We start from the raw sequence: 24,860 nt of genomic DNA on the forward strand, positions 1-24,860 counted from the left end.
ATCCTCGACTGCTGCCCTCAGTTATACGTACAGAGATTTTTTTTCCCTTAACGTTTTTGAATCATGTACAAGCATCGTGATTCACCCGGTTATATTTATCTAACTTTTCCAAGGGTGGTGATTAAACCTGCAACAGCCCAAAGAGACCCTGCTGTCCAGTCTCGTCAGGCTCTCAGTCAGCCCTTCCCTCAGCTGGGGACACGTCAGAAAGCCACCTCGTTTCCTGGGATGGTTTAAACTGGCAGTGCGCTGTGTGGTGGGGAAAAGGGAGGGCCCGCTCTGGTGGGTGGGGCCGAGCAGAGAGGAGGAGAGCCACTGGCACACAGAGTCTGGGCATCTGGAGCTCTGGGCAGAGTGGGTCACCATGTGTTACCTGGTGACAGTCGACCTGGGGGGGAAAAGTACACGCAGATACACTTGCCGTGGCAACCACATCCCTCCACATTTGAAAAAGATACGAGGACCGGAGAGTGTGTTAAAAAATATCCTGCATCTAAGGAAAAAGAAAGTATAAGAAGAACACACAAGAGAATTCCCTTCCCTAAATCATTGCCTATGGAGTTAAAACAGCTATAATATTTAACGCATTCTGCTCCCATGGACGGAGGAGCCTGGTTGGATACAGTCCATGGGGTCTCGAAGAGGCGGACACGACTGAGCGACTTCACTTTCACTTTTCACTCTCATGCATTGGAGAAGGCAATGGCAACCCACTTCAGTGTTCTTGCCTGGAGAATCCCAGGGACAGAGGAGCCTGGTGGGCTGCTGTCTATGGGGTCACACAGGGTTGGACACGACTGAAGTGATTTAGCAGCAGCAGCAGCAGCTCTTATAAACTGATTCTGAGAAAAAGAATTCATGAGAGCATACAAAGAAAGCTTTCTAGGTTAATATAGTAAAAAATTATAATATTAATAGGTTAGTCTACGGGAACAAATACTCTTTGTGGTAATCATGTTGTAGGATCAATGTAGTCCTTAAGTCCTAACAGGCAGGGAAACAGGTGAACTGACTAGGGGAGGCCAGCCATGGGGAGATCTGAGCCACAGGGGTGCCCTGCAGAGGCAAGGACTACTTGAGTGCACGTCCTGTTTGGCTTACAAGCCCGGAGCCTGCCTGGGGATCCTTATCTCACTGTATTTAACTTCACACAAGGGCACATCCAGCTTCCCACTGGAATGTGGGGTATCTTTAGTACCCACAAAGGCCCCACAGAGGGTCAGAGTAGAGACAGGTAATCCCTAGAGGAGCCCAGACAACACATATGTGCAGGTTAAGAAAAAAGGCTTCACACTGCACACATCTTTCATACAACAATCATTCCCTCCAGCTCTATTAATGTCCTTGGGAGCCTGAGCTGTTGGATTATGCTAGAGGCGAAACCCAGCTCCGAGGGTCCCCCTGACTTAAGTAACTATAGCTGAAGCAGTGATGGACAGACAGAACCCCCTGTCACCCAGGAGGGGTCAGAGCAAGACTCCCATGTGCTGGTAATTATCAGAAGGTAAAAAAGGAAAAGGGGGCGACAGAGGATGAGACGATTGGATGGCATCACCGACTCAATGGAGATGAGCTTGAGCAAACTCCAGGAGATGGTGAAGGACAGGGAGGCCTGGTGTGCTGCAGTCCGTGGGGTCACAGAATCAGACACAACTGAGCGACTGAACACAACAACAAAGGAAAAGGACCCTAGACCCGGGGACCCTGCCTCAGACCCTAGATCCCGACTGTGTCTTCAACACCACTGCCTCGGCTCTTGGGCCGGGCTCTACAGAACAGCAGCTGAATAGAAAATTACTCATGTTCCCAGTTTACTCAGTTACCGATAGACTTAAATCTCCATGACTCGACCTACCTCTCTTGTTACTTGACGGCAAAGCAAACGTAAAGGAAAAGGGGAGAGAGACCCATGGGACATTGTACTCACCCCCGCCCCCAGGAGAGAGGCCCCCTTACCGGATGAAACTCAGGTGGACGCCCAGGGACCGGTGGCCCCCTGAGCAGTCGATGCACAGGAATACCCCGTAGGTGATGCTGGCCCAGCTGGGGTTCTTGGCACCACAGTCGAAACACACCTGAAAGAAAAGTTCAAAACTCAGTCACCAATTGATTCTTATTTGCCAGATCAGCCATCCTATAGGACAATAACAGGATGTGGCTTGAAAACTGCTTAAGCCTCACAATTTAAACTGATTATTAGAGGGAATTCCTTGGTGGTACAGTGACAAGGACTCAACGCTTTCACTGCTGGGCCCTAGGTTCAAGCCATGTTCACGGAACTAAGACCCCACAAGTGGTGCGATACAGCCAAAAATAAATGAATAAACAAACTGACTACTAGAAAAAAATCTCACCTCGATTTTTTTTAAAAGGCTCAAATTTCTACTTCGTTTATGATGATATTATTATATTACACATATTATATAAATAGAAATATTAATACAATGCATTAGTTACATAATTAATTACATATTATTGTATATCTATTATAACACGTCCCTGGTGGCTCAGTGGTAAACCATCCACCTGTAGTGCAGGAGACGCAGGAGACACGAATTCCACCTCTGGGTCGGGAAGATCCCCTGGAGGAGGAAATGGCAATTCCGGTATTTCTTGCTGGGAAAATCCCATGGACAGAGGAGCCTGGTGGAATATGGTCCATTGGGTCACAAAGAGTTGAAGAACACATACAGGTTATTATAACACTCGGCGGTATGTGTAGTGAACTCAGGTGTGTTTATCATCTCAAATGCGACACATGCATGAAGCATCAACAGGGCTCCTCCCCCGTCACGTGAACAAGCACTAGACAGGAATATCCTGCTGGAAACGCCCAACGCCTTACAGTCTCCTGGGCAGTGGCTCTCCCCTAGATGGCAGGTGTTCACGCATGTTTCTTTCCTCCTCAACCAGAGGAGGCGGACAGCGTGGTAGCCAGACTCCAAGATGCCCCTGGGATCCTGCGCTCCTGGTCCTAAGTGAAGCAAAGTCGCTCAGTTGTGTCCGACTCTTTGCGACCCTATGGACTGTAGCCCACCAGCCCCCTCCATCCATGGAATTTTCTAGGCAAGAGTACTGGAGTGGGTTGCCATTTCCTTCTCCAGGGTGGGGCTTCCCTTGTGGCTCAGCTGGTAAAGAATCCATTTGCCATGCGGGAGACTTGGGTTCGATCCCTGAGTTGGGGAGATCCCCTGGAGAGGGGACAGGCTACCCACTCCAGTGTTCTGGATTAGAGAATTCCATGGACCGTATAGTCCATGGGATCGCAAAGAGTACGTCGGACACAACTGAGCGACTTTCACTTCACTTCATTTCTCCAGATCTTTCCGACCCAGGGATCGAACCCAGGTCTCTCGCATTGTGGGCAGATGTTTTACCGTGCGGGCAGATGCTTTACCGTCTCGGAGAGGGCAATGGCACCCCACTCCAGTACTCTTTCCTGGAAAATTCCATGGATAGAAGAGCCTGGTGGGCTGCAGTCCATGGGGTTGCTAGGAGTCAGACACGACTGAGAAACTTCACTTTCACTTTTCACTTTCATGCATTGGAGAAGGAAATGGCAACCCACTCCAGTTCTTGCCTGGAGAATCCCAGGGATCGGGGAGCCTGGTGGGCTGCCGTCTATGGGGTCGCACAGAGTCGGACACGACTGAAGCGACTTAGCAGCAGCAGCAGCAGCAGCAGCTTTACCATCTGAGCCACCAGGGAATTCCAAATCCTGGTCCTAAACCCTCATGTAATCTCCAGCCTCACTCTGCCCAGGAGCCTTGTGTGACCAATGATACGGCAGACGTGCTGGTGCGTCATTTCCGGGTTCGGTCTTAAAAGGCCCTGCGGCTTCCTTTCTCTCTCTGGCTCCCTCTCCCCTGGATCCCTGGCTCTGGGGGACAGCAGCTGCCATGTCTGGAGGTCACTGGGCAGCCTAGTGGAGAGACCCACGTGGGGAGGAACCGAGGCCTTCAGTCCGACAGCCAGTGGGAAGTGGAGGCCGGCTGACCACCGCGTGGGTGAGCTTGGAGTAGAAGCCCCAGCCTTCGGTGGCTGCAGCCTCATGAGAGGCCCTGAACCTCCAGCCTCAACGATGACGCAAGTCGCCAATCTTCATCTGATAACAGGAGCACAGACACCGTGCTTGTCATGGAAATTAGTACTACTGATTAATTAGAGTCGGAACAACAGGACTGTTAAGAATTCCACTAATAATAGATCTGTTTTCCAGGAAAGAAAAAAAGAAACCCATATTTTCGCCAGCTGAGCCCCCTCTCCCCAAAGATTCCTGGCCTTCAAAAGCTGTGTGAGACGAGTTGTGTTTGTTGTTTTAAGATGCTGAGTTCTGCAGAGGATACTGATATGGAGAGTTATCGCTGCGTGGAACGCTGTGTCCTTCACGACCTCTGCCCCCTCCACTCTCTGCAGGCCACTTTTATAACAGACACACAGCTCCTGCCCACGCAGCATGCCCCCTCCTGCACAGAGGGTGCCTGGCACTCCTACGGGGTCCTGGGGACCCCTCCTCCCTCATCAGCACAGAGCCCAGACGTGGTGAGAGCTCAATCAATGTTTTCTGTGTAGTTTTTTTATCTCCCACAGAGCCTGAAAAATAGTGACGTACCCACACTAAGCATTCAGTAAATATATTAATCAAATGAACAATTTGTAAAAAAATAGCACCAGCTCAAAAATTATCGCCAGCCCCCTCAACACTGACTGGAGTCAAACATTCTTCATGTAATAATGAGACATAAAAGTATTCTAAAATATACAGTGCTTGTCATGGAATTAATATTTGTAATGAATTAAAACCAGAACAACAGAATAGTAAAAATTCCATGAATAGGAGGTTTTTTTAAAAGATCCCAAAGTTCAGATATGCTTTTCAGGCAGAGCCCCCTCTGTGAAGGTTGTTCCAACTTTAACCATGAAGAGAGATCTGGCTTCTGGCCTCTTGAGGGCAATACAAGCGTGAAAACACATGTGGATTTTCCAAAGCCCTTCACGGTGACAGGTTCACATGAAGCCTATGGGAATAGTGGCAGAGGGGTGACAGTTGACATGAGAGACACCGGTCACTCACTTCGGTGTTTGTTGATTGCCTGCTGTATGCCAGACGCCGTGGCAGAGCCTGACGTATTAAGAAATGGATGGTGGCACTGATTCCACAAACACTTGCTGAGTCCCACCCCCTTCCCCCCAACAGGCCACCAATGTAGGAGAAAGGCATGCATGTTAAGCCACTTCAGTCATGTCCGACTCTTTGCGATCCCATGGACTGGAGCCCGCCAGGCTCTTCTGTCCATGGAGATTCTCCAGGCAGGAATACTAGAGTGGGTTGCCAGGCCCTCCTCCAGGGGATCTTCCCGACCCAGGGATCAAACTCAAGTCTCTTGTGTCTCCAGCATTGGCAGGTGGATTCCTTACCACCAGGACCACCCGGGACATGAAAATGAAGACGCCCCGGGGTACCAGCCATTAGAGTAAGGAATCCCTTCTAGTGGGCTGCCACATAGTGGGACTGACTCTGCCAAAGGTGCCATCCCCCTGTGAGAGGCCACTGTAATTCCTCATTCACTCAGCCAACAGCTGCCACTATCGGGAAGCCCCTGGCACACACGGAGTGACATGCAAAGGTGGCCTGTGGAGCTCACAGCAGTCTAGGAGTCCTAGCAGGAAAGACAACACTAGTGATAATGCTGAACCTCAGAAAGCAAGGATAGGATGCAAAGTTTTCTAGACAGGGTACAAGTGGCATGTGGGACATCAAGGATAGAGTCTAAAAGGGCAGTAGGTGGCAAAGGCCTGGGCAGGAAAATGGCCCTGTGCAGGGAGATGCAGGGGCTGGGAGCACACAGCCCAGAGCAGGCAAGTCCGAGAATCACTCCCGAGGTGGCTACAAGGCTGGCTGTGAAAAGACAGCATCAGGGTTTTTAACAAGCGGCCTCAGCATCTTCCTGAGCTACCAACTAAGAATGTAGCTCCATGAGGGCTGGGGCCTTACTCGCTTGAGCTGAGCTCTGAGCGTTGAGCCTGATACAAAGCACGGACTAAATGCAAACACAGGTGGTTGAAGAGCTCCTGAGCCAAGACCGTGACCTGTGGAGGCTAAGGTCAGAGGGCAGCTAGAAATCCCAGCCTGACTCTCACAAGTGCTGCCTTGGTTCTCCTGCTGGAACAGGGACTCCACTGTGCTTTGATATGCAACTGTAAACCAAAATGCCAAAGAATCGATGCTTTTGAATTGTGGTCTTGGAGAAAACTCTTGAGAGTCCTTTGGACAGCAAGGAGATCAGACCGGTCAATCCTAAAGGAAATCAATCCTGAATATTCATTGGAAGGACTCGATGCTAAAGCTGAAGCTCCAATACTTTGGCCACCTGATGCAAAGAGCCAACTCACTGGAAAAGACCCTGATTCTGGGAAAGATTGAAGGCAGGAGGAGAAGGGGACGACAGGATGAGACAGCTGAATGGCACTACTGACTCAGTGGACATGAATTTGAGCAAACTCTGGGAGATGGTGGAGGACAGGGAAGCCTGGCGTGCTGCAACCCATGGGTCACAAAGAGCTGGACACGACTTAGCAACTGAACAACAATGACAAACCAAAGTGGAGATATGGTTTTCTAAGCAAAATATCAGCTCTTATGGTAATAAAAATAATTTTACACTAGCAGTTTGTTTTGTCTTGTGTGAAAATAATAATTACTATAGAAATCACAGCTAATATGTTCCATGCCAGGCATTGTTGCTGGTCAACAGAATCTTTCTAACAACCATATAAGAAGGCACTTTTCTTATCCCCATCAGGGCCAGCTTCTAGGCGTGTGTGTGGTCCATGCATTCACTCACACGGGGCCCTCATGGCACGCAGAAGGGCCCATGAGTGGTTAGTGCTCTGCTGTGCCATCTTGAAATTCTTAATACTTTTCCAACAAGAGCCCTCAGTGTTCACTTTGCATGTTTCAAGTTACCTGCAAAGATTATAAAGCCACTCTTCATCCCCATGTTAGAGAAGACTTAGGAAGTACGAAGTGAAGCGTCACAGCTAGGAAGTAGTGTCAGAGGGATGAGAGCCCAGACAGGCCGTCTGCCCTCGAGCACACCCTTCACCCCTTCACTGCGCTGCCTCTCTCCAGACCAGGCAGCCCTTGAGCTGTCCTCTAGACACAGGACCACTAGCTCCAAAAAGGCGGCAACCTGTCCCCTTCCCACCGGCGCATCCTCAGTGCTTTGCAGTGCCCGGCACACTGCAGGTGCTTAACCGGTATTTGTTGAATGAATAACTCAAACCATCAATGTAACATCAAGGAACAGCTGAGATGGGAAGGATTTCACAAACTAGAAAACTGACCCTTTGAGGTAAACCTTTGATCCAGAGTAAATATTCACCATACACAGAGAGGGAGCAGTAGGATGCCGCAGTCTAAAAATAAACCAAAGTGTTTTTAAGTACCTTTCCTGTGTCATGTGTCTTAGAGCTCTTTTTAACCTTCTCGTTTTAAAAATGCTGATTAATTCTTCCACATCATTATAACTAGTTTTCATCTTGGCTTAGGTAAAGGTTTATTGTGCGTGTGTGCATGCTAAGTCGCTCCAGTTGTGCTCAACTCTGTGCAACCTGATGGACCTTAGCCCGCCCGGCTCCTCTGTCCATGGGCTTCTCCAGGCAAGAACACTAGAGTGGGTTGCCATGCCCTCCTCCAGGGGATCTTCCCAACCCAGGGATTGAACCCAGGTCTCCCACATAGCAGGCACATTCTTTACCAGCTGAGCCACAAGGGAAGCCCAATGGTTTATTACTAACAGTCTAATAAATAAAAAGTCTTAGTCAAGGAATGTAGTACCACACCGTGGAACACTACCACAAACTATTTTTGCTCAATGCTTTTATTAGCCCTACTACAGAATATACACTTTTTTTTACAGGTGTGTTGTTCATAATTAAAATAATAATAACAAAAATAGCTGATATGTATCAATGGCCAGTATATCCAGGTACTACTCTAGGTGTTTTTCTTGGATTTTCTCATTTAATCCTCACAATAACTCTAAATTAGACTCGGCTCACGCCCCATTTTCAGATGAGGGAAAAAAGGCACAAAGTGGTCAAGTAATCTGCCCAAAGTGACAGGAAGTCACAGGGTCTGGACAACAATTTATAGGCAAGCCCACACATGTCCTTCAAAAGCATTCTTGGTATAAAAACACTGACTTCTTATTTAAAAGGGGCACCTTCCTGTTGATGAGTTCAGTCAATGAGAACATATGTTGTGTTTCTGAGATAAACCAGACAGAAATACATGGTTTCTACGCTGCTAGACCCTTATCTTGTCTAGCTTACAGCAACCACTCTTTATAAACAGATTCACGGAAATTTGAAAATCAAGAAAACAGCAAAGAAATCGGCACTGGAGAATTCCTGGAGCCTTTCTCCTCTGGTCTCTCTAACATTCGTCAGATATCACCTCCAATAAATGGCTTCCTTTCGTATTTCTCTAAGGCTATAAAAATACTGGCTCCCCTCCACCTGGACTGAAAGACATCTACATGTTGTAAAACTCTGGGACTTTCTGTGCCATCCTGTCGAGGCTCATGACCATGCTGGTTAACAGCTGTTCACTTTGGAGGTGGCAGTGGGGGCCAGGTAGAACAGTCACGGAGAAGAGGGGAGAGTCCATGCTGACATGACCGGCCTTTGCACTGGCCAGGTTCCACGCCAACCTGTGATCCTCACCGTGGGTATCATTTAGCCTGATGCGTCATCCCATCTGTAGCCAGTCGCAAAAAGTGCTAAGAGTCATAGGGGTGGGAAACAGCCCATGAGATGAAGAAAAAAAGGAAAACTCCTATCTCCAAGGAGACCCAAAGGGAAAGAAGGGAAAGAGTCTCTGCGGGGCTTTCTTAGCAAGAGAGCTCCAAGTCACTTAGCAGCAACTACTTAGCAGCTTCATGAGACACGGAGATTGAGGCTCCCACCAAAGGACACAGGGCACCAACCAGCCTCCAACTGGCGCCTCTGGGGAGACTCAGAGGTGAGCTCGAAGGTGGGGAGGGGGCATGTTCAGCTTGCCCAGCGCTACCAGCTGGAGTTTCTGACCCGGTGCATACTTCCTGGCTGGGTCACAGGTGCCCTGCGGGGTCCGCCCCCAATCGCGGGAGCCCCATGTACGCCCCCCTCCCCTCCATTCCTCTCTCAGGTCGCCCCTAGTTCTCTCAGGAACACAAGTGTCCACTCTGCTGCCCCCTCAAAGCCCCCTCTGCCTCCCCGTAAGCTCCCAGGCCCCGTACGCCCCTGGGACCCCCAGATGCTCCCGCCTCCCGCCCCCAGGACTTCCCAGGTGTCTACCCAGCCTTGGACATTGGCGTGCGCCCCCTCCCCCGCCCCTCCCTTGCTGAAGCGGGGAGGGCAGCGCACCGACCGGACCCAGGCCAGGCCCAGCCTTTGCGGCCGCACAGTGCGACGTGTCACACAGGCCGGGCCGGCTCCTCCTCCCCGCGGCCGCGGCCACTGGCGCCGTAGGGGCCGTCCGCGGGATCCCGCAGGGATGCCAGGCGAGCCTGAACACTCCTGGCGGCCGTTACCTTGTTGGTGGGCACCGAGCGGAGGCGCTTGAAGATGGTCAGGATGTCTTGCTTGCTGGGGTCCCCCATGATCACCCAAGAACCGGGGCGCAGCTGGCCCCGCCAACCGGGAAAGGGCAGAGCTGCAGCGGTTGCAGCCTCCCGGGGGTAGACGCCGATCGAGGGGCGGGGCTGCCGGGGAAGATCAGACCCCCGCCTCTCGACGGCCCCGCCCTGGCCCCGCCCACCGCCGCAGCGCACGCGCTCCTCGCGTTGCTCGCTCAAATCCCGCCCCAGCGCGGCATGCGCATGCGTAGAGAAGCTCGGGCGCCCCTAGGCCCTTCCCTGGGTTTTGCTCTGGGCGGTGCTTGTCGCAGGTGGACCTGGGTCAGGTTTATGCGCGCGCTCACGGCTGTCCGAGGCACCACTGCCTCGGATGACGCAGTCCTTCCTCGGCCACAGTCGGGCGGCAGAACCTGCCACTCCAAGTGGCAAAAGAGAAAACTTGCAGGGCGAGGGCCTGTCTTCCGTTTCTCATTGCCCGAGGGCAGGATTTTCTCTAGTCGCCTTTTAATATATTTATTTTGCCCCAGGCTAAAGCTGAGGCCTGGGTGGGAAGCGTCCTGGGGCGAAACTGACTGGTTTTCTTAAAGTATCAGTACCAGTTTCTCCACAGGACGCTTCCCACCCAGGCCTCAGCTTTATCTTGGGGCAAAATAAATAAATATATATGGCTGGATATATTTATATATATAAATATATATATTATATATTATTTATATATATATATATAAATATATATTTTCCAGCCATGTATGTATAGTCATGCATGGATGTGAGAGTTGGAATGTAAAGAAAGCTGAGTGCCAAAGAATTGATGCTTTTGAACTGTGGTGTTGGAGAAGACTTTTGAGAGTCCCTTGTACTACAAGGAGATCAAACTAGTCCCTCTTAAAGGAAATCAATCCTGAGTATTCATTGGAAGGACTGATGCTGAAGCTGAAACTCCAGTACTTTGGCCACCTGATGTGAAGAACTGACTCACTGGAAAAGACCCTAATGCCGGGAAAGACTGAAGGCAGGAGGAGAAGGGGAGGACAGAGGCTGAGATGGTGGGATGGCATCACCAACTCGATGGACATGAGTTTGAGCAAGCTCCAGGAGTTGGTGATGGACAGGGAAGCCTGGTGTGCTGTGTAGTACATGGTGTCCCAAAAAGTTGGACACGACTGAGCAACTGAACTGAACTCTGGATATAAGATGAATAAGCAGAGTGACAATATCCAGCCTTGCTGTACTCCCTTCCTGATTTTGAACCAGTTCATTATTCCGTGTCAGGGTAAATCAGTGAGAGATAACAATTCTGAGGCAAAAGACGCTTACTGGTCTTATGTGATGAAAGCAGCCAAGAAGAGAAGCTGGCTCTTCCCTACCCTTTGGCTGACATTACTACCTGGAGGGTTTAAACGCTTGGAGAAGGGCACCTCTTTGGCTTAGTGGGTTGGAGCCACTAGGTAAGTGTTGCTCCTGGGTCAGGACAAGGATAACAGGTTTTGGAGTCCAGGCCCAGTTCAGCCAGCTCCCTCCCAGCTTTGCGATCTTGATCAGATCACTTCTGTGAAGCTGGGCTGCTCCAACCATGGGGTGAGGGCTGGGGAATCAGTGCTGGGCAGTGCAGGAAAGCACCTTCCCAGTGAACCCAGGGAAAGGCTTGGGCAGTTGTCTTTCTGCTTTTGAGGCGCCGTGAGGTGTGTTCTCTCAGCCGGTCTGGTTAGATACCCTTAGGGAAGTTGGAAGCTTGCAGGGCTGAAAGTATTCCAAGGAAGGGAAATATATCACCTTCCAGAACAGTAAGTTACTTTTGCAGTAAGTTTCAGCTCTGACTGAAAGTTCTTCCTTGTATTGAATCAAAGTATTATTTCCCTGGTGGCTCAGTGGTAAAGAATCTGCCTGTCAATGCAGGAGACAAGTTTGATCCTGGGTCGGGAAGATCTCCTGGAGGAGAAAATGGCAACCCACTCCAGGATTCTTACCTGGAGAATCCCATGTACCGAGGAACCTGGTGGGCTACAGTCTGTGGGGTCACAAAGGGTCAGACACAACTTAATGATTAAACAACAACAACATTGCTATAGCTCCTGTACTTTGTGTCCTTAGGTACTGGTTTGACCCGACAGAGAATACCCTTTCTGATGAGAATAACTTCTTATCAAGTTATGTATCAGATTCAGGGTATTGTCTACTCTGAGAAGAAAAAAATGTACAATGAAATATAGATAGTATCTACACTAACTGAGGCATAAAAGGACTAAGGGAAAAAAAAAAACCATCAGTGTTTTTTTCTCATCTGCTTAACTGTTTTTCATAGAACTTATTACACCTAATGCCATAATATGTCATACTCCTCTCAACTGAATATAAGTTTTTGAGATCAGATGTATTGTGTCTATCTTTCTATCCCCAGCACCTAAAACAAAGCCTGACACATAGAATATATTCAGTAAGGATGGGTGGAAAAGGCTTAGAATGTAGAAAGCTGAGAAGATTGTGATTCAGCATAATAATGAGAAATGGCTGGATAACGTTTAAAATTATAACTTGAGCCCATCAGAGAACTGGGGTTGCAAAGCAACCAAGTAAACAGAATCCCAAAGAGAGACGCACCTCCCCAAGACAGGTGGAACACAGAACTCTGTCACCTTTGGCGAAGAACAGGGGAAAGAGGTGGCTGGCATACAAGCGGGCAAAAGGAAATCAGTTAAAATTTTAATGAATTCTTTGGGGCCAAGCGTGGACTAGCATGTCAGTTTAGAATAGCTGCTGCTGCTGCTGCTGCTAAGTCGCTTCAGTCGTGTCCAACTCTGTGCGACCCCATAGACGGCAGCCCACCAGGCTCCCCCATCCCTGGGATTCTCCAGGCAAGAACACTGGAGTGGGTTGCCATTTCCTTCTCCAATCCATGAAAGTGAAAAGTGAAAGTGAAGCCTCTCAGTCGTGTCTGACTCTTTGCGACCCCATGGACTGCAGCCTACCAGGCTCTCCTATCCATGGGATTTTCCAGGCAAGAGTACTGGAGTGGGCTGCCATTGCCTTCTCCTTAGAATAGCTAGGGGCCTCAGAAACAGAGAGCTTACTGTCTTCATCCACAAGGTCTTTTCTATAAAACCTCCATCAGAAGTCTTTCTTCCCAAGAAATATGGAGACAAGAGAGACGGAAAAATACCCCTTGTTGGGCAAGCACCCAACTCTCGGTGCATGGATGTAGAAGCCCACCCACTTCCTTCTCTCCCAGAGAGCAAAAGCATCAAATTCAGTTTCCCTTGGGCTATAGGCAAAGAGCCATGGCTGCCAGGGGTAGAAGCCAAATTCAGTAATCCCAGATCCTGAAGCGGATAGGAAGTCCTCCTGCTCTCAAAGGAGTCTAGGCAGAAATTCATTGCTTCAGATCTGAGAAAGATAGAAGGGCCCAGGCAATAGACAGGCCCACACTGCCTTCTAGGTACTGTCCTTGCTCTCTGCCTCTTATGAAGAGAGCCTGGTATGCCATGGTATACTAGATGTTCACATCTGGTTCACTCACAGGTGACTGCAGCCATGAAATTAAGACCCTTACTCCTTGGAAGAAAAGTTATGACCAACCTAAACAGCATATTGAAAAGCAGAGACATTACTTTGCCAACAAAGGTCCGTCTAGTCAAGGCTGTGGTTTTTCCAGTGGTCATGTATGGATGTGAGAGTTGGACTGTGAAGAAAGCTGAGCACCGAAGAATTGATGCTTTTGAACTGTGGTGTTGGAGAAGACTCTTGAGAGTCCCTTGGACTGCAAGGAGATCCAACCAGTCCATTCTGAAGGAGGTCAGCCCTGGGATTTCTTTGGAGGGAATGATGCTAAAGCTGAAACTCCAGTACTTTGGCCACCTCATGCGAAGAGTTGACTCATTGGAAAAGACTCTGATGCTGGGAGGGATTGGGGGCAGGAGGAGAAGGGGACAGAGGATGAGATGGCTGGATGGCATCACTGACTTGATGGATGTGAGTCTGAGTGAACTCTGGGAGTTGGTGATGGACAAGGAGGCCTGGCGTGCTGCGACTCATGGGGTCGCAAAGATTTGGACACGACTGAGCGACTGAACTGAACTGAATATAACAGCCACATTACCTGTAGCCAGGTAACATCTTACAGAAAAACCCCAATGATCTTTTAGGCCAGGGGCTTTCCAGGTGGTGTAGTTGGTAAAGAATCTGCCTGCTCAGTGCAGGAGACACAAGAGATACAGGTTTGATTCCTGGGTCAGGAAGATCCTCTGGAGAAGGGAATGGCTATGCACTCTAGTGTTCTTGCCTGGAGAATCCCATGGACAGAGGAGACTGGCAGGCTACAGTCCATGGGCTCACAAAGAGCTGGACATGGCTGAATGACTTACACTTCAACTTCATCTTCCCAAGTGGCACAGTTGGTAAAGAATCTGCCTGCTCAATGCAGGAGACACAAAAGATGCGGGTTCAGTCCCTGGGGTTGCAGAGTCAGGCATGAATGAGTGTGCATGCAGGCTTTTTGGCCAACCCAATATTTAGTTTATTCAGTTGAACAGGACCTTGCTGAAAGCCCAGTGCCCCTCTAGGAAAAACTAGACAAGCTTAGACAGTCATAGGATGGATCACAAAGTGAGAAGAAGCATAGACCTTATCATTGCCTCAGTGGACTTTAGTTTGTGCTGAGAACAAATTGCTGACTTACAAAGGCACAACATAAGAGCTGTGAGTGGTGTTTGTTCAGTGCCTTACTGAGGACGGTAGCCCAGGAGACGACCTCTCACATTGCCTTGAGGTACTGTTTCAAAGAGGTAAGGGAGGAGCCTGGATATATATGATTTTTTTTTTTTTTCCAGAAAAAGTGGTCATTGAACATCCAAAGATCATTGCAAATCACAAATAACAGACATCTCAAATTGATGATTTTAGCACTTTTCTTTTTATGGGAAGACACGAGAATCTGCAGTCTCTGAAATCTTTCCCGAGTTGTGTATCTTAACTATCTAGGGGCCAGTATCCAAAGCAAATGCTTTCTGCTTGTCTCCATTCTGAATTCCCCCCAGTGCACTGTCAGTGGGTGACTACAGTGGGTACTGGCTTGAACCTTGTAGAACTGGAATGGCAGGCAGTGTATTTTTTCTTTACAAAGCGAACACTAACTCTTAGACATGCCATTTCTGTACAAGTCAGATACTTTTGAAAATGACTTCACGGAATCATGAGCAGCCTTATCTGATTTCCACCAACCTCTATATGCTCAGGCAGTGCACTTGTTATTGAAGAGACTCTAGTCTGCTTGCCTGCCAGGGCAAACTGACACTGGATTGTGGTGAAGGAAAGCACAGCCTTTATTGCAGGCACCAAGCAAGGAGAATGGGCAGCTCATGCTCAAAGACCTAGACTCTTCAATGGCTTTCAGGGAATGATTTTTTTTTAATTAATAAACTCATTTATTTTTAATTGGGGGGGTCATTGCTTTACAATATTGTGTTAGTTTCTGCCATACATCGACATGAATCAGTCATAGGTATACAAATGTTTCCCTCCCTCTTGAACCTCCTTCCCACCCACCGCCCCATCCCACCCCTCTAGGTTGTCACAGAGCACTGGGTTTAGCTCCCTGTGTCGTACGTAGAGCAACAGGGAATATGTTTTAAAGATAATATTCAGCTGAGGGTTTCAGCTCATGGGCTTCCTTCTGATTGGTTGGTGCTAAGTTAACAGGGTGAGGTTTCAGGAACCTTCTCCCTCCAACCAGTCTGGGGTCAGCATGTCATCAACATCCTCCAGCTGGGGTGGGGAGAGGGGCGGGGTCTTAGTTTCTGCAGAACAACTCAAAGCTATGCGTCAGATTGTTATGATAATTGTTGTGAGGAGGAACTAGTCTCTGCTTTATTGATGGGTTAGTTTTTTGACTCTTTCTCCTGTGTTTCTGCTTTCCCTCATCTCCTTAATGAGCAGATGCTTGAGTCTGGTCTTTGGAACTCAGGAACGGAGGGGCTTTTGTACCCAGGAGGACCCTGTAGGGTCCTTCTCGATTTCACACTTTTGGAAATTCACAGAAGTGTCCTTTTGGGGTTTTTTTGGCCACACTGCACAGCTTACAGGATCTTAGTTCCCACACCAGGGATGGAAACTGTGCTCTCTTCAGTAGAAGCACAGAGTCCTATCGAATAGATTGCCAGGGGATTCCCCTTGATTGATTATTATTTTTTAAATAGAAATTTAAGCTGATGCCATTACCTCCTTTAATGGGTTAGACGATTTGAAATCCTCAATCAGTTCAGTCACTCAGTCGTGTCTGACTCTTTGTGACCCCCATGGACTGTAGCACGCCAGGCTTCCCTGTCAATCACCAACTCCTGAAGCTTACTCAAATTCATGTCCATTGAGTCAGTGATGCCATCCAACCATCTCATCCTCTGCCCTCCCCTTTTCCTCTGCCCTCCCCTTTTCCTCCTGCCTTCAGTCTTTCCCAGCATCAGGGTCTTTTCCAATGAGTCAGTTCTTCACATCAGGTGGCCAAAATATTGGAGTTTCAGCTTCAACATCAGTCCTTCCAATGAATATTCAGGACTGAACTCCTTTAGGATGGACTGGTTGGATCTCTTTGCTATCCAAGGGACTCTCAAGAGTCTTCTCCAACACCACAGTTTAAAAGCATCAGTTCTTCAGTGCTCAGCTCTCTTTATAGTCCAACTCTCACATCCATACATGACCACTGGAAAAACCATGGCTTTGACTAGATGGACCTTTGTTGGCAAAGTAATGTCTCTGCTTTTGAATATGCTGTCTGGGTTGGTCATAACTTTCCTTCCAAGGAGTAAGCATCTTTTAATTTCATGGCTGCAATCACCATCTGCAGTGATTTTGGAGCCCAAGAAAATAAAGTCTGACACTGTTTCCATTGCTTCTCCATCTATTTGCCATGAAGTGATGGAACCAGATGCCATGATCTTAGTTTTCTGAGTGTTGAGTTTTAAGCCATCTTTTCCACTTTCCTCTTTCACTTTCATCAAGAGGCTCTTCAGTTCCTCTTCACTTTCTGCCATAAGGGTTGGTGTCATCTGCACATCTGAGATGTGCTTAATCCAGCCCAGCATTTCACATGATGTATTCTGCATATAAGTTAAATAAGCATGGTGACAATATACAGCCTCATTACTATAATATTTATAACATTACAAAATTATAAAAAAATAATTGAAAAGTGAAATGAAAATTTATGTTAACACAAAAACCTATGCTTGCAAACCTATACGTGAACATTTATAACACATTTATTTGTAATCATCAGAGACTAGAGAAATAGCCAAATATCCTTCAGTTGGACTGACAAACCATGGTACATTCTTCACTCAATGAAAACTACTCACAATAAGTAGAAATAAAGTATTGATCCATGTAACTATGTAGATGGATTTCAGATGAATTATGTGAAATGAAAGATAAGACAATCTCAAAAGGCTATATGTTGTATGATTCTATTCATATGAGATTCTGGAAAAGTCAAAACTATGTAAATAAAACATCAGTGGTTTCCAGGGGCTGGAAATACAAGGAGGGGTTGATTACAGTGGAGCGGGGAGAAATCTGAGGGGTGAGGGGACAGTTCTACATCTTGATTGGTGATGGTTACATGACTAGATGAATTTGTCAAATTATACACTAGACAGGGTGCATTTTACTGTATGTAAATTATACCTTAAAAAATGGGGAAAAAAAGGGAAAGAAGTGCTCAGCGATATGGGACTTATAATACATGAAATAAAGAAGGCTGAGAGCCGAAAAATTGAGGCTTTTGAACTGTGGTGCTGAGAGAAGACTCTTGAGAGTCCTTTGGACTTCAGGGAGATCAAACCAGTCAATCCTAAATCCTAAAGGAAGTCAACCCTGAATATTCATTGGCAGGACTGATGCTGAAGCTGAAACTCCAATACTTTGGCCACCTGAAGCGAATAGCTGATTCATTGGAAACTATCCTGATGCTGGGAAAGACTGAAGGCAGGAGAGGGGATGACAGAGGACGAGATGGCTGGATGGCACCACTGACTCGACGGCCATGAGTTTGAGAAAGCTCCGGGAGATGGTGAAGGACAGAGAAACCTGGCGTGCTGCAGTCCACGGGGTCACCGAGAGTCAGACTCGACTGAGCGACTGAAGGACAACACAGAACTCTCACGCAGCCATGAAGCACGCTTGTGTTAGTCGCTCAGTTCTGTCTGACTCTGTGACCCACGGACCGTAGCCCACCAGGCTGCTCTGTCCATGGGATTCTCCAGGCAAGAATACTGGAGAGGGTTGCCACTTCCTCCTCCAGGGGATCTTCCCGACCCAGGGACTGAACCCACGTCTCCTGGGTCTCCTGCATTGCAAGTGGATTCTTCACCTGCTGAGCCATTGGGAAGATCCCCAAACAAGCTTTTAGTGGAAGTATATTTAGGGACATGAGGAAAGTTCATGATCAAATATTGAAAGGTTGAAGCAGGGTACCAAACCACATTTAGAGTATGACCCCACTTCTGTAAAGCACACACACATTAAGGGTAAGGGCAATGAAACAGGTGCATGTGTGCACGTACAGAAAAAACCCAGAAAAAAGTCCAGAACATCAGCAGTATTGCCTCTGCATGTTAGGACTTGAATGTTTCTCTGGATGCTTTTGCTTAGTTTCCAAAGTTTCATCTGAACCTTTCCTCCTTTTACAACGACAACATTGTTATTTTAAACATTGTAGAGGGGCAGAAGCAGCCTGGCTATCTTGACGGGCAAGTGGCTGATAAGCTGCACATGGTTCGCTTGCAGTCAGCTGCCCCTTGTTGATCCAATGCCACGAGCTGGGGGCTGTCTGTTCTCAGGCCTCTGGGCCAGGCACTCGGGTTTCTGTGGCCTTCAGTTGCCGCACTGCGTGTCACAGCTGTAGCCTGCTCACCAAGCCAGGGTGTTAGTTATCCTTTCTTCAGATAGTGATGTTATTATTATTACTCTAATTTTAAAAGTATTTATTTATGTGTTTGACTGTGCTGGGTCTTAGTTGCGGCACGTGGGATCTGGTTCCCTGACCAGGGCTTGAATGTAGGCTCCCTGCATTGGGAATGCGGAATCTTAAAAGTCACTCATTCGTGTCCAACTCTTGGCTCCAGGCCAGAATAGTGGAGTGGGTAGCCTATCCATTCTCCAGCGGATCTTCTCAACCCAGGGTTCGAACCCAGGTCTCCCGCATTGCAGGCTGATTCTTTACCAACTGAGCTATCACCTGGGAAATCTCCAGAGAATGATGTTATTTATGCAGTTCATCTGTTCCTTCCTTCATTCATTTCTTAGCCTTTCCCACAGAGGATTCAAAGAAGTCTAAAACAGCTTACTCTGGGTTTTATTGGATGGTTCAAGATTGATTTCTTTTCGGTTTTTAGTTCCGCAAGCACTGGGGCTAGAGAGAAGGTAAGGCGCCATCCCTGAACCAATGAACTTGACGCCAGCAGTGACAACGTGGTGTCCAGAGTACACAGGGGGTCCTCTCAGGTCCGGTGGCTCTGATTCGGGATGACTCGCATCCTGCTAGGTAACTGCAGATGAGCGACCCTGGGGGCAGGCACGCCTTCACCGGCCGAGGCCGGCGCTCTCGTAGTCCAACAGCGCCACCTAGTGGGAAGAGACGGCACTGCACCACCCACGTCTGAGCCTTGGTAGCTGTTGCACCTTGGGCGAGTTAGCCAACCTCTCTGTACTTCAGGTTCCTCACCTATGAAAACAGGAATAACAATATTTACGTAGTTCAGAGTGTTGCTGTGTTAAATGTTAATAGATGTCAAAAAGTTTAGAACAAGTTCTGGCATAGAGTGAAATACAAATGTTTACTATTACCCTTTTAAATAACCAAAAAACCCCAGAATACTATTGTCATTTATTGGCGAGCAAACCAAGGCTCAGAGAAATTAAGTATTTTGTTCAAGGTAACATAACTAATTAAGGTCCCACAATCAGAGTCAAGTTTGAGTGCAGGGAATATGACCTCACAGTCCATGCTCTTGACCACTGGCTTCAACTTTTCACCTTTGTAAGACTTTAAGTTTCAGAGAAGAAAAAAATATTTTATCAGATTTTGGGGTGGGAAGTCCAGCCTTCTTATATACAGTTTCATATATGAATGAATATATGGCTTGGAGGAAGCATTCGTGCCCAGCGTCTGGTTGGGGAGGATCTGGCATCTCCATCAGGGGTCTGTATACTTTGGTTATTATCCGCTTGAGTTGGGATGTATTTGGGGGTGAGACCACTTTCATAAAGTGGAGCCTTATATCTGTGTGTTTTAACAAGCCCTTTCACACTGTTGACCCCAGCTGATGATGAAAAAGAAAAGATGGGAACCATTTCCCCACTTTCCAGACAAGGAAACTGAGGGTCAGAGATATGAAGGGAGTTGCCTGCGGACGCAAGGTGCCCATCAACCCTGGGGGGCACTTCTCTCTCTACTACCCGGCTGCCACCGAGCCCTCCCTGCCCCTTGCCAGGGATGGGCGGTCACGCTGGCCTGGTGTCCCTTGCTCCCTGGGATTGCTCTCTTTTTTAGAACAATTTTTAACATAAAAAAAAGATTCCTTATTTGTTTATTTGGCTGCGTTGGGTCTTAGTTGCATCATGGGGATCTTCCATTGGGGCGCACGGATCTTCCAGTTGTGGTTCTTGGGCTCAGCAGTTGTGGTACATGTGCTTAGTGGCCCCGTTGTATATGGGATCTTAATTCCGCAAAGTGAAAGTGAAAATTGCTCAGTCGTGTCCGACTTTGCAATCCCATGGATTATACAGTCCCTGGAATTCTCCAGGCCAGGATACTGAAGTGGGTAGCCTTTCCCTTCTTCAGGGGATCTTCCCAATCCAGGATCGAACCCAGGTCTCTCACATTGCAGGCAGAGTCTTTACCAGCTGAGCCACCCGGGAAGCCCTTAGTTCCCCAACCAGGGGTCAAACTGACGTCCGCTGCATTGCAAGGCAGATCCTTAACCGCTGGAACACCAGGGAAGTCCCCTCCCTGGCTCCCTTTGTCCATACTGTCCCTGCCTCCTTGGCCCGGACTGTGGCTGATTGATCTCTAGGTCCCCAGGGCCCAGCTCCCGTGGCCTAGAGCTGGCTTAGGAGCATCTGCTGGTTGTATGAACAAGTCACTGGAACACACGGATACGGGTACTTAGGGCAGCTGTCTTGCTCAGAGTGTGGCCCCAGGTCAGCATCCCCTGGGGACTTGTTAGATATGCAGACTCTGGGCCTCAGAAACTCTGGAATGTGGCCCGGCAAGCTAGGCTGTAACAAGCCCTCTGGATGTTTGAGAACAAGCGCCCTTTGGAGCCGGGCACTGGAGTTTGGACCCCACGTCTGCCCCTGACTTGCTGTGTGGTGTGATGAAAGCCACTCAAGCTCTCTGGTCTATAAAATGGGGCTCATCGTCGTGAGGAGGTTTCTATGGTCCTTTGCAGGGAGGGGTGCTCAGCACAGGGCCTGGCGTGTAGCTGATTTGTGTTTAGCCCAAGGCTGGTTGCGAAAGCAGGCTGAGAAGCTGCCTGTCCCCCAGGAGTGCGGAGTCAGCCTGGATCCTCTGGCCCTGTGCTTGGCAGTGGCCCTGCCTGGTGGGGTATGGGCGTCAGACCTCAGCAGCTTGTTCCCCTCAGTCTCCCCCGCAAGGCAGCCCCAGGTCTGTCCATTAAGGTGCTGTGCCCCGCCCCCCATGCCTTCTGCTCACTCCCTCCAGAGACAAGTCAGCCCAGGGGTCCCGGCCGGCCCAGCTGAGGGAAATCCCCTGAGAGGGGCACAGACCTGCAGGCGTCTGGGGAAAGAGCTGGTAAGGGGCACAGGGGGCAGCTGCCTGGCTCACTAGGTCGAGATCATTTGCCCTCTGAGCATGACCAGGGGGGCTTGGAGAGATGAAATACCACCCCCCATGTGCTGAGGGGACTGGGGTGGGCTGCTGAGGGTCCCCTGGGGGTGGCGTGGATGCAGCCATGGTCTAGGGGGGAGAAAGGGCAGTGGCAATGGGGCTGGGGAAGACAGAGGCAAAGGGGACCTGGTGGCCCAGCATGGAGGGTGAGGGAGGGACAGCCAAGGATGCCAGGGGGTCCTGACTGGTGTCAGGGGACGTGGTGCCAGGCACCTGTAGCCTGTGACTCTGAGTCTAACCTTCATGGGAGGCAGGCATCGCTATGGCTTGGAGAGGACGAGGCCCAGGGGTGGGTGAAGGTTTCCAGCTCACCCTGAGGGCCCCTCAGGATTCCTTGCAGGAGCTCTAGGGGGCACAGGAAGCAGAGAAAAGAGGTTGTTTCACCCCAGCTCTTGAGGGTTCCTCCTGCTCAGCCACCCTGGTCTTTATCCACCAATGGAGGGAGCAAGAACGGGCTCGCCCTCAAGAATCCTGCAGACGCAGGTTTGAACTACGGTTCTGTCGTAGGACCTTGGGCAGGGCGCTGGACTTGTTTCCAGACGGGGTGTCTTCTGTAAAGTGGGGACTCCAGCCCCCCCAGTGGGCTGGCACCGCAGTACATGAGCTCACAGAGTGCCCAGGACTGGCCGGCCCAGCTCAGGCCATGGGACTGGGAGCCTGCCCTGACCCTGGTTGTCTCACAGAGGCTGCCTGGGGCTGCAACTGGAAGCTGGTGACTGCCAGGGGCAGTGGGCAGCCTCGATGGGCTCAGCGCCTCCTCAGAAGCAGAGAGCAGGGCCCACCTCACTTGCAGCGTGTTTGGAGCTGGGCAGTCCTTTGCACATGATGCCAGTGAAGTGGGCCTGACACACAGCAGGTGCTCAGGACGTTTTCGAAGCAGCTGGGGCCATGAGTGGTCTCTGGTCTGGTCTTGCTGTCTGGGCCCCGGGGAGGGGGAGGGAAGTGCCAGCCTGCTGCCCATGCTGGAGGCACCAAGGCCACAGAGAAGCAGGTTGGAGGGAGGGAAGCACCCTGAGGTGCCTCGACTCCCTGGCCTCTAGCTTGGCAGGGACAGTGGGGCGGGGACATGGGCCCTGGGCAATGCTCTTGCACCTGGGGTCTTGCCTGGCTCCAGACGCTGGTGAAGACACGTCCACCAGCTGGTGTGAGTGGGAGGCACACGCATGGCACAGAGATGGTCATAATCACGAGATCAACTGTTTATTGATTTTTTTTCTAAAATACTATACGTTTAAAGAAACTCCTAAACTGAAAAGACTTGACAATTTTTGGTACATCTGTAGCAAAGGAATGAGGATTCTGCTGGTAAGTTTCCAGGACAGATAGACACGCATCCTCAGGACAGACAGACACACACCCACTTTCAAGCGAGCTATCGAGCTCACTGGGAACACTGAGTAAAATGCATAGCTTGTGATGGCGGCAGCCATTTCTCCCATGTCCGAGTCACACAGAGTAAAGGTTTGCCCTCCCTCGCCGGCCCCGTGGTTACAGGGCAGCTTCCTGCCCCAGCCCGTCGGCTCCCTGATGGCTGCAGAGTGCTCAGAAGAGACCCTTGTGCTGTGGGGTGAGACCCAGCTTTTCTTTGCTCACGAGGAACGCGGATGACAGTGAGATCTGCAGCTGCCTGCAAAGACGCGGGAGTTTTGTACAGTGTCTGCTACAGAGGACGAAGGCTAGCTGGGCTGAGGACACTGGGCTCCCAGCTTGCCAGCGAGGAAAGACTTCCCGACAGCAGGCTCCGCTGGGCCCAGCCAACCAGCCAGGCCTACACCCGGATGGTCTTCAAGCAGTTTACAAATTGAAGCCACTGTCAAAAGCCGTTCAATCTCATGAACACAGTAGACGAGCTCTTTAGATTCTCTGAATATCAAATAGTATATACAGATATACACCAAGACGTGACAGTCTAATATAGAGCATCTTAACTTTAGATGCATTCACTTGAAACATTAGTCTTACATTTTAACCTTTCAAAAATCACTGATAAAATTGTTAATTTGCAAGAGTAAAGCTTTCAGCACAAACAGAGTGAAAATAGATTTTAAATATGGCGACTTTAGAGAGGACTACATAAGGTTATTTGCAAAACTCACATTTGGACACCCCAAATGCAGAGACCATTCACCTTGGAAACCCAACCACGTGTTCCCATCTTTCCACTGCAATCTCTTGCCTCAAACATGGTCTGTCCAGGCTGCTGGCTCTCGCCCCAGGCAGTGGCATGGGTGATTCACAGAACAGCATGGAAACAGACACTGCCTCAAGACTACTGGGGGACATCGACCTATGTCATAATTTAAGTATAAATGAATGCAAGAATGGGAATATAAAAAAGTAACTGTACACAGCCTTTAAATTAAACACCTAAAAGTGTTCACTCAGAAAATGGCATGTAAGTTTGTTCATTTAAGTTTTAGCAGGTGACGGGGCTTGTCATAGAAAGGAATCAGTGGAGCAAGGATTAGTGGATCCCACCGTTACCATCAATGTGGAGGAGAGGAGGACAGACAAGGTCAAGAATACACGGATCCATAATAAGCCAACACACAGCGTGGGGGGTGGGGAGGGGGGGGGCGGTGATTCCTGTTGTCCTGCAGCTTCCTGTGATCGGCTCTCTCCATCTGCACTGTGGAAAGGGGGCCGAGTTCCAGGTGAAATGACCAGCTTGTCTGCCTTCAAGAGACACCATAAAGCCAAGAGCAATGGAACCATCATCTTTTGCAGGAAGAGGAGTGGATGCCCACACGGCTGGCTGGAGGGGCCGCTGCCTGGGGCCAACGGCTAACAGAGCTGCTGGACCTCCGCTCCGTCCCTCCGCCAGCCAGCCCACCGGCCCGTCACTGGACCGCTTCGACGTAATTCGCGGGGTACAGGCCGACCTGTCCGCTGTCCAAGCGCCCCTTGCACCAGCCCTGCTCGTCTTCATCCTCTATCTTGGTCAGCTCGTCCCCTGCAAGACAAAAAGGGAGCAGTCTTGGTGAGCCCTCACCCTGGGCCCACTGAGGGTCTCTAATGTGGGTGGGAGGCGCAGGCATTCTCCTGGCGGGATGAGGGCCTGGCTCTTTCTCTACTAAGTCGCGTCTGAAGTTGTGTATCCAGTGGGGGGTGGCTCTGAGAGATTAAAGACCCCCATCTCTCATACAGTGCCCCTCAAGCATGCCGGTCTCAGTTGCCCGAGAAGCTCCTGCAGAGACTGCAGGATTTTGCCCTCTGACTGCTCCAGGCAGGTCCGAGGCCCCGTCCCACAGGGTCTGTGCCACCCCCGCAGCCCTTCCCCCTGGCCTGGCCCACACGGTCTTCTCGAATCTCCTCTAGCACTGCTGCCGTGGTCTCCATGC

At 49.5% G+C, this 24,860-nt stretch overlaps 2 protein-coding genes across 5 annotated transcripts in view; both read right to left on the minus strand.

Moving 5' to 3' along the window:
* Nucleotides 1–9,672, minus strand: part of ARFGAP3 (ARF GTPase activating protein 3) — a 51,040-nt gene extending 41,368 nt beyond the window's left edge. Inside the window, exons 1-2 of the mRNA XM_068970566.1 lie at nt 9,579–9,672; nt 1,957–2,075 (exon numbers count right to left, since the gene is read on the minus strand). Of these exons, the coding sequence (XP_068826667.1) occupies nt 1,957–2,075; nt 9,579–9,647 (188 nt within the window). The 5' untranslated portion in view covers nt 9,648–9,672. The remainder of the gene's footprint in view (nt 1–1,956; nt 2,076–9,578) is intronic.
* Nucleotides 9,673–22,740: 13,068 nt separating this feature from the next.
* The window catches only part of PACSIN2 (protein kinase C and casein kinase substrate in neurons 2), a 109,776-nt gene continuing 107,656 nt past the window's right edge, over nt 22,741–24,860 (minus strand). For all 4 annotated transcript variants that reach the window (XM_068969881.1, XM_068969883.1, XM_068969882.1 and 1 more), the window contains one exon: nt 22,741–24,472. In XM_068969881.1, the coding sequence (XP_068825982.1) occupies nt 24,360–24,472 (113 nt within the window). In that variant the 3' untranslated portion in view covers nt 22,741–24,359. The remainder of the gene's footprint in view (nt 24,473–24,860) is intronic.

The sequence above is a fragment of the Capricornis sumatraensis genome, chromosome 4, assembly GCF_032405125.1.
Source record: "Capricornis sumatraensis isolate serow.1 chromosome 4, serow.2, whole genome shotgun sequence".
NCBI classification, from domain to species: Eukaryota; Metazoa; Chordata; class Mammalia; order Artiodactyla; family Bovidae; genus Capricornis; species Capricornis sumatraensis.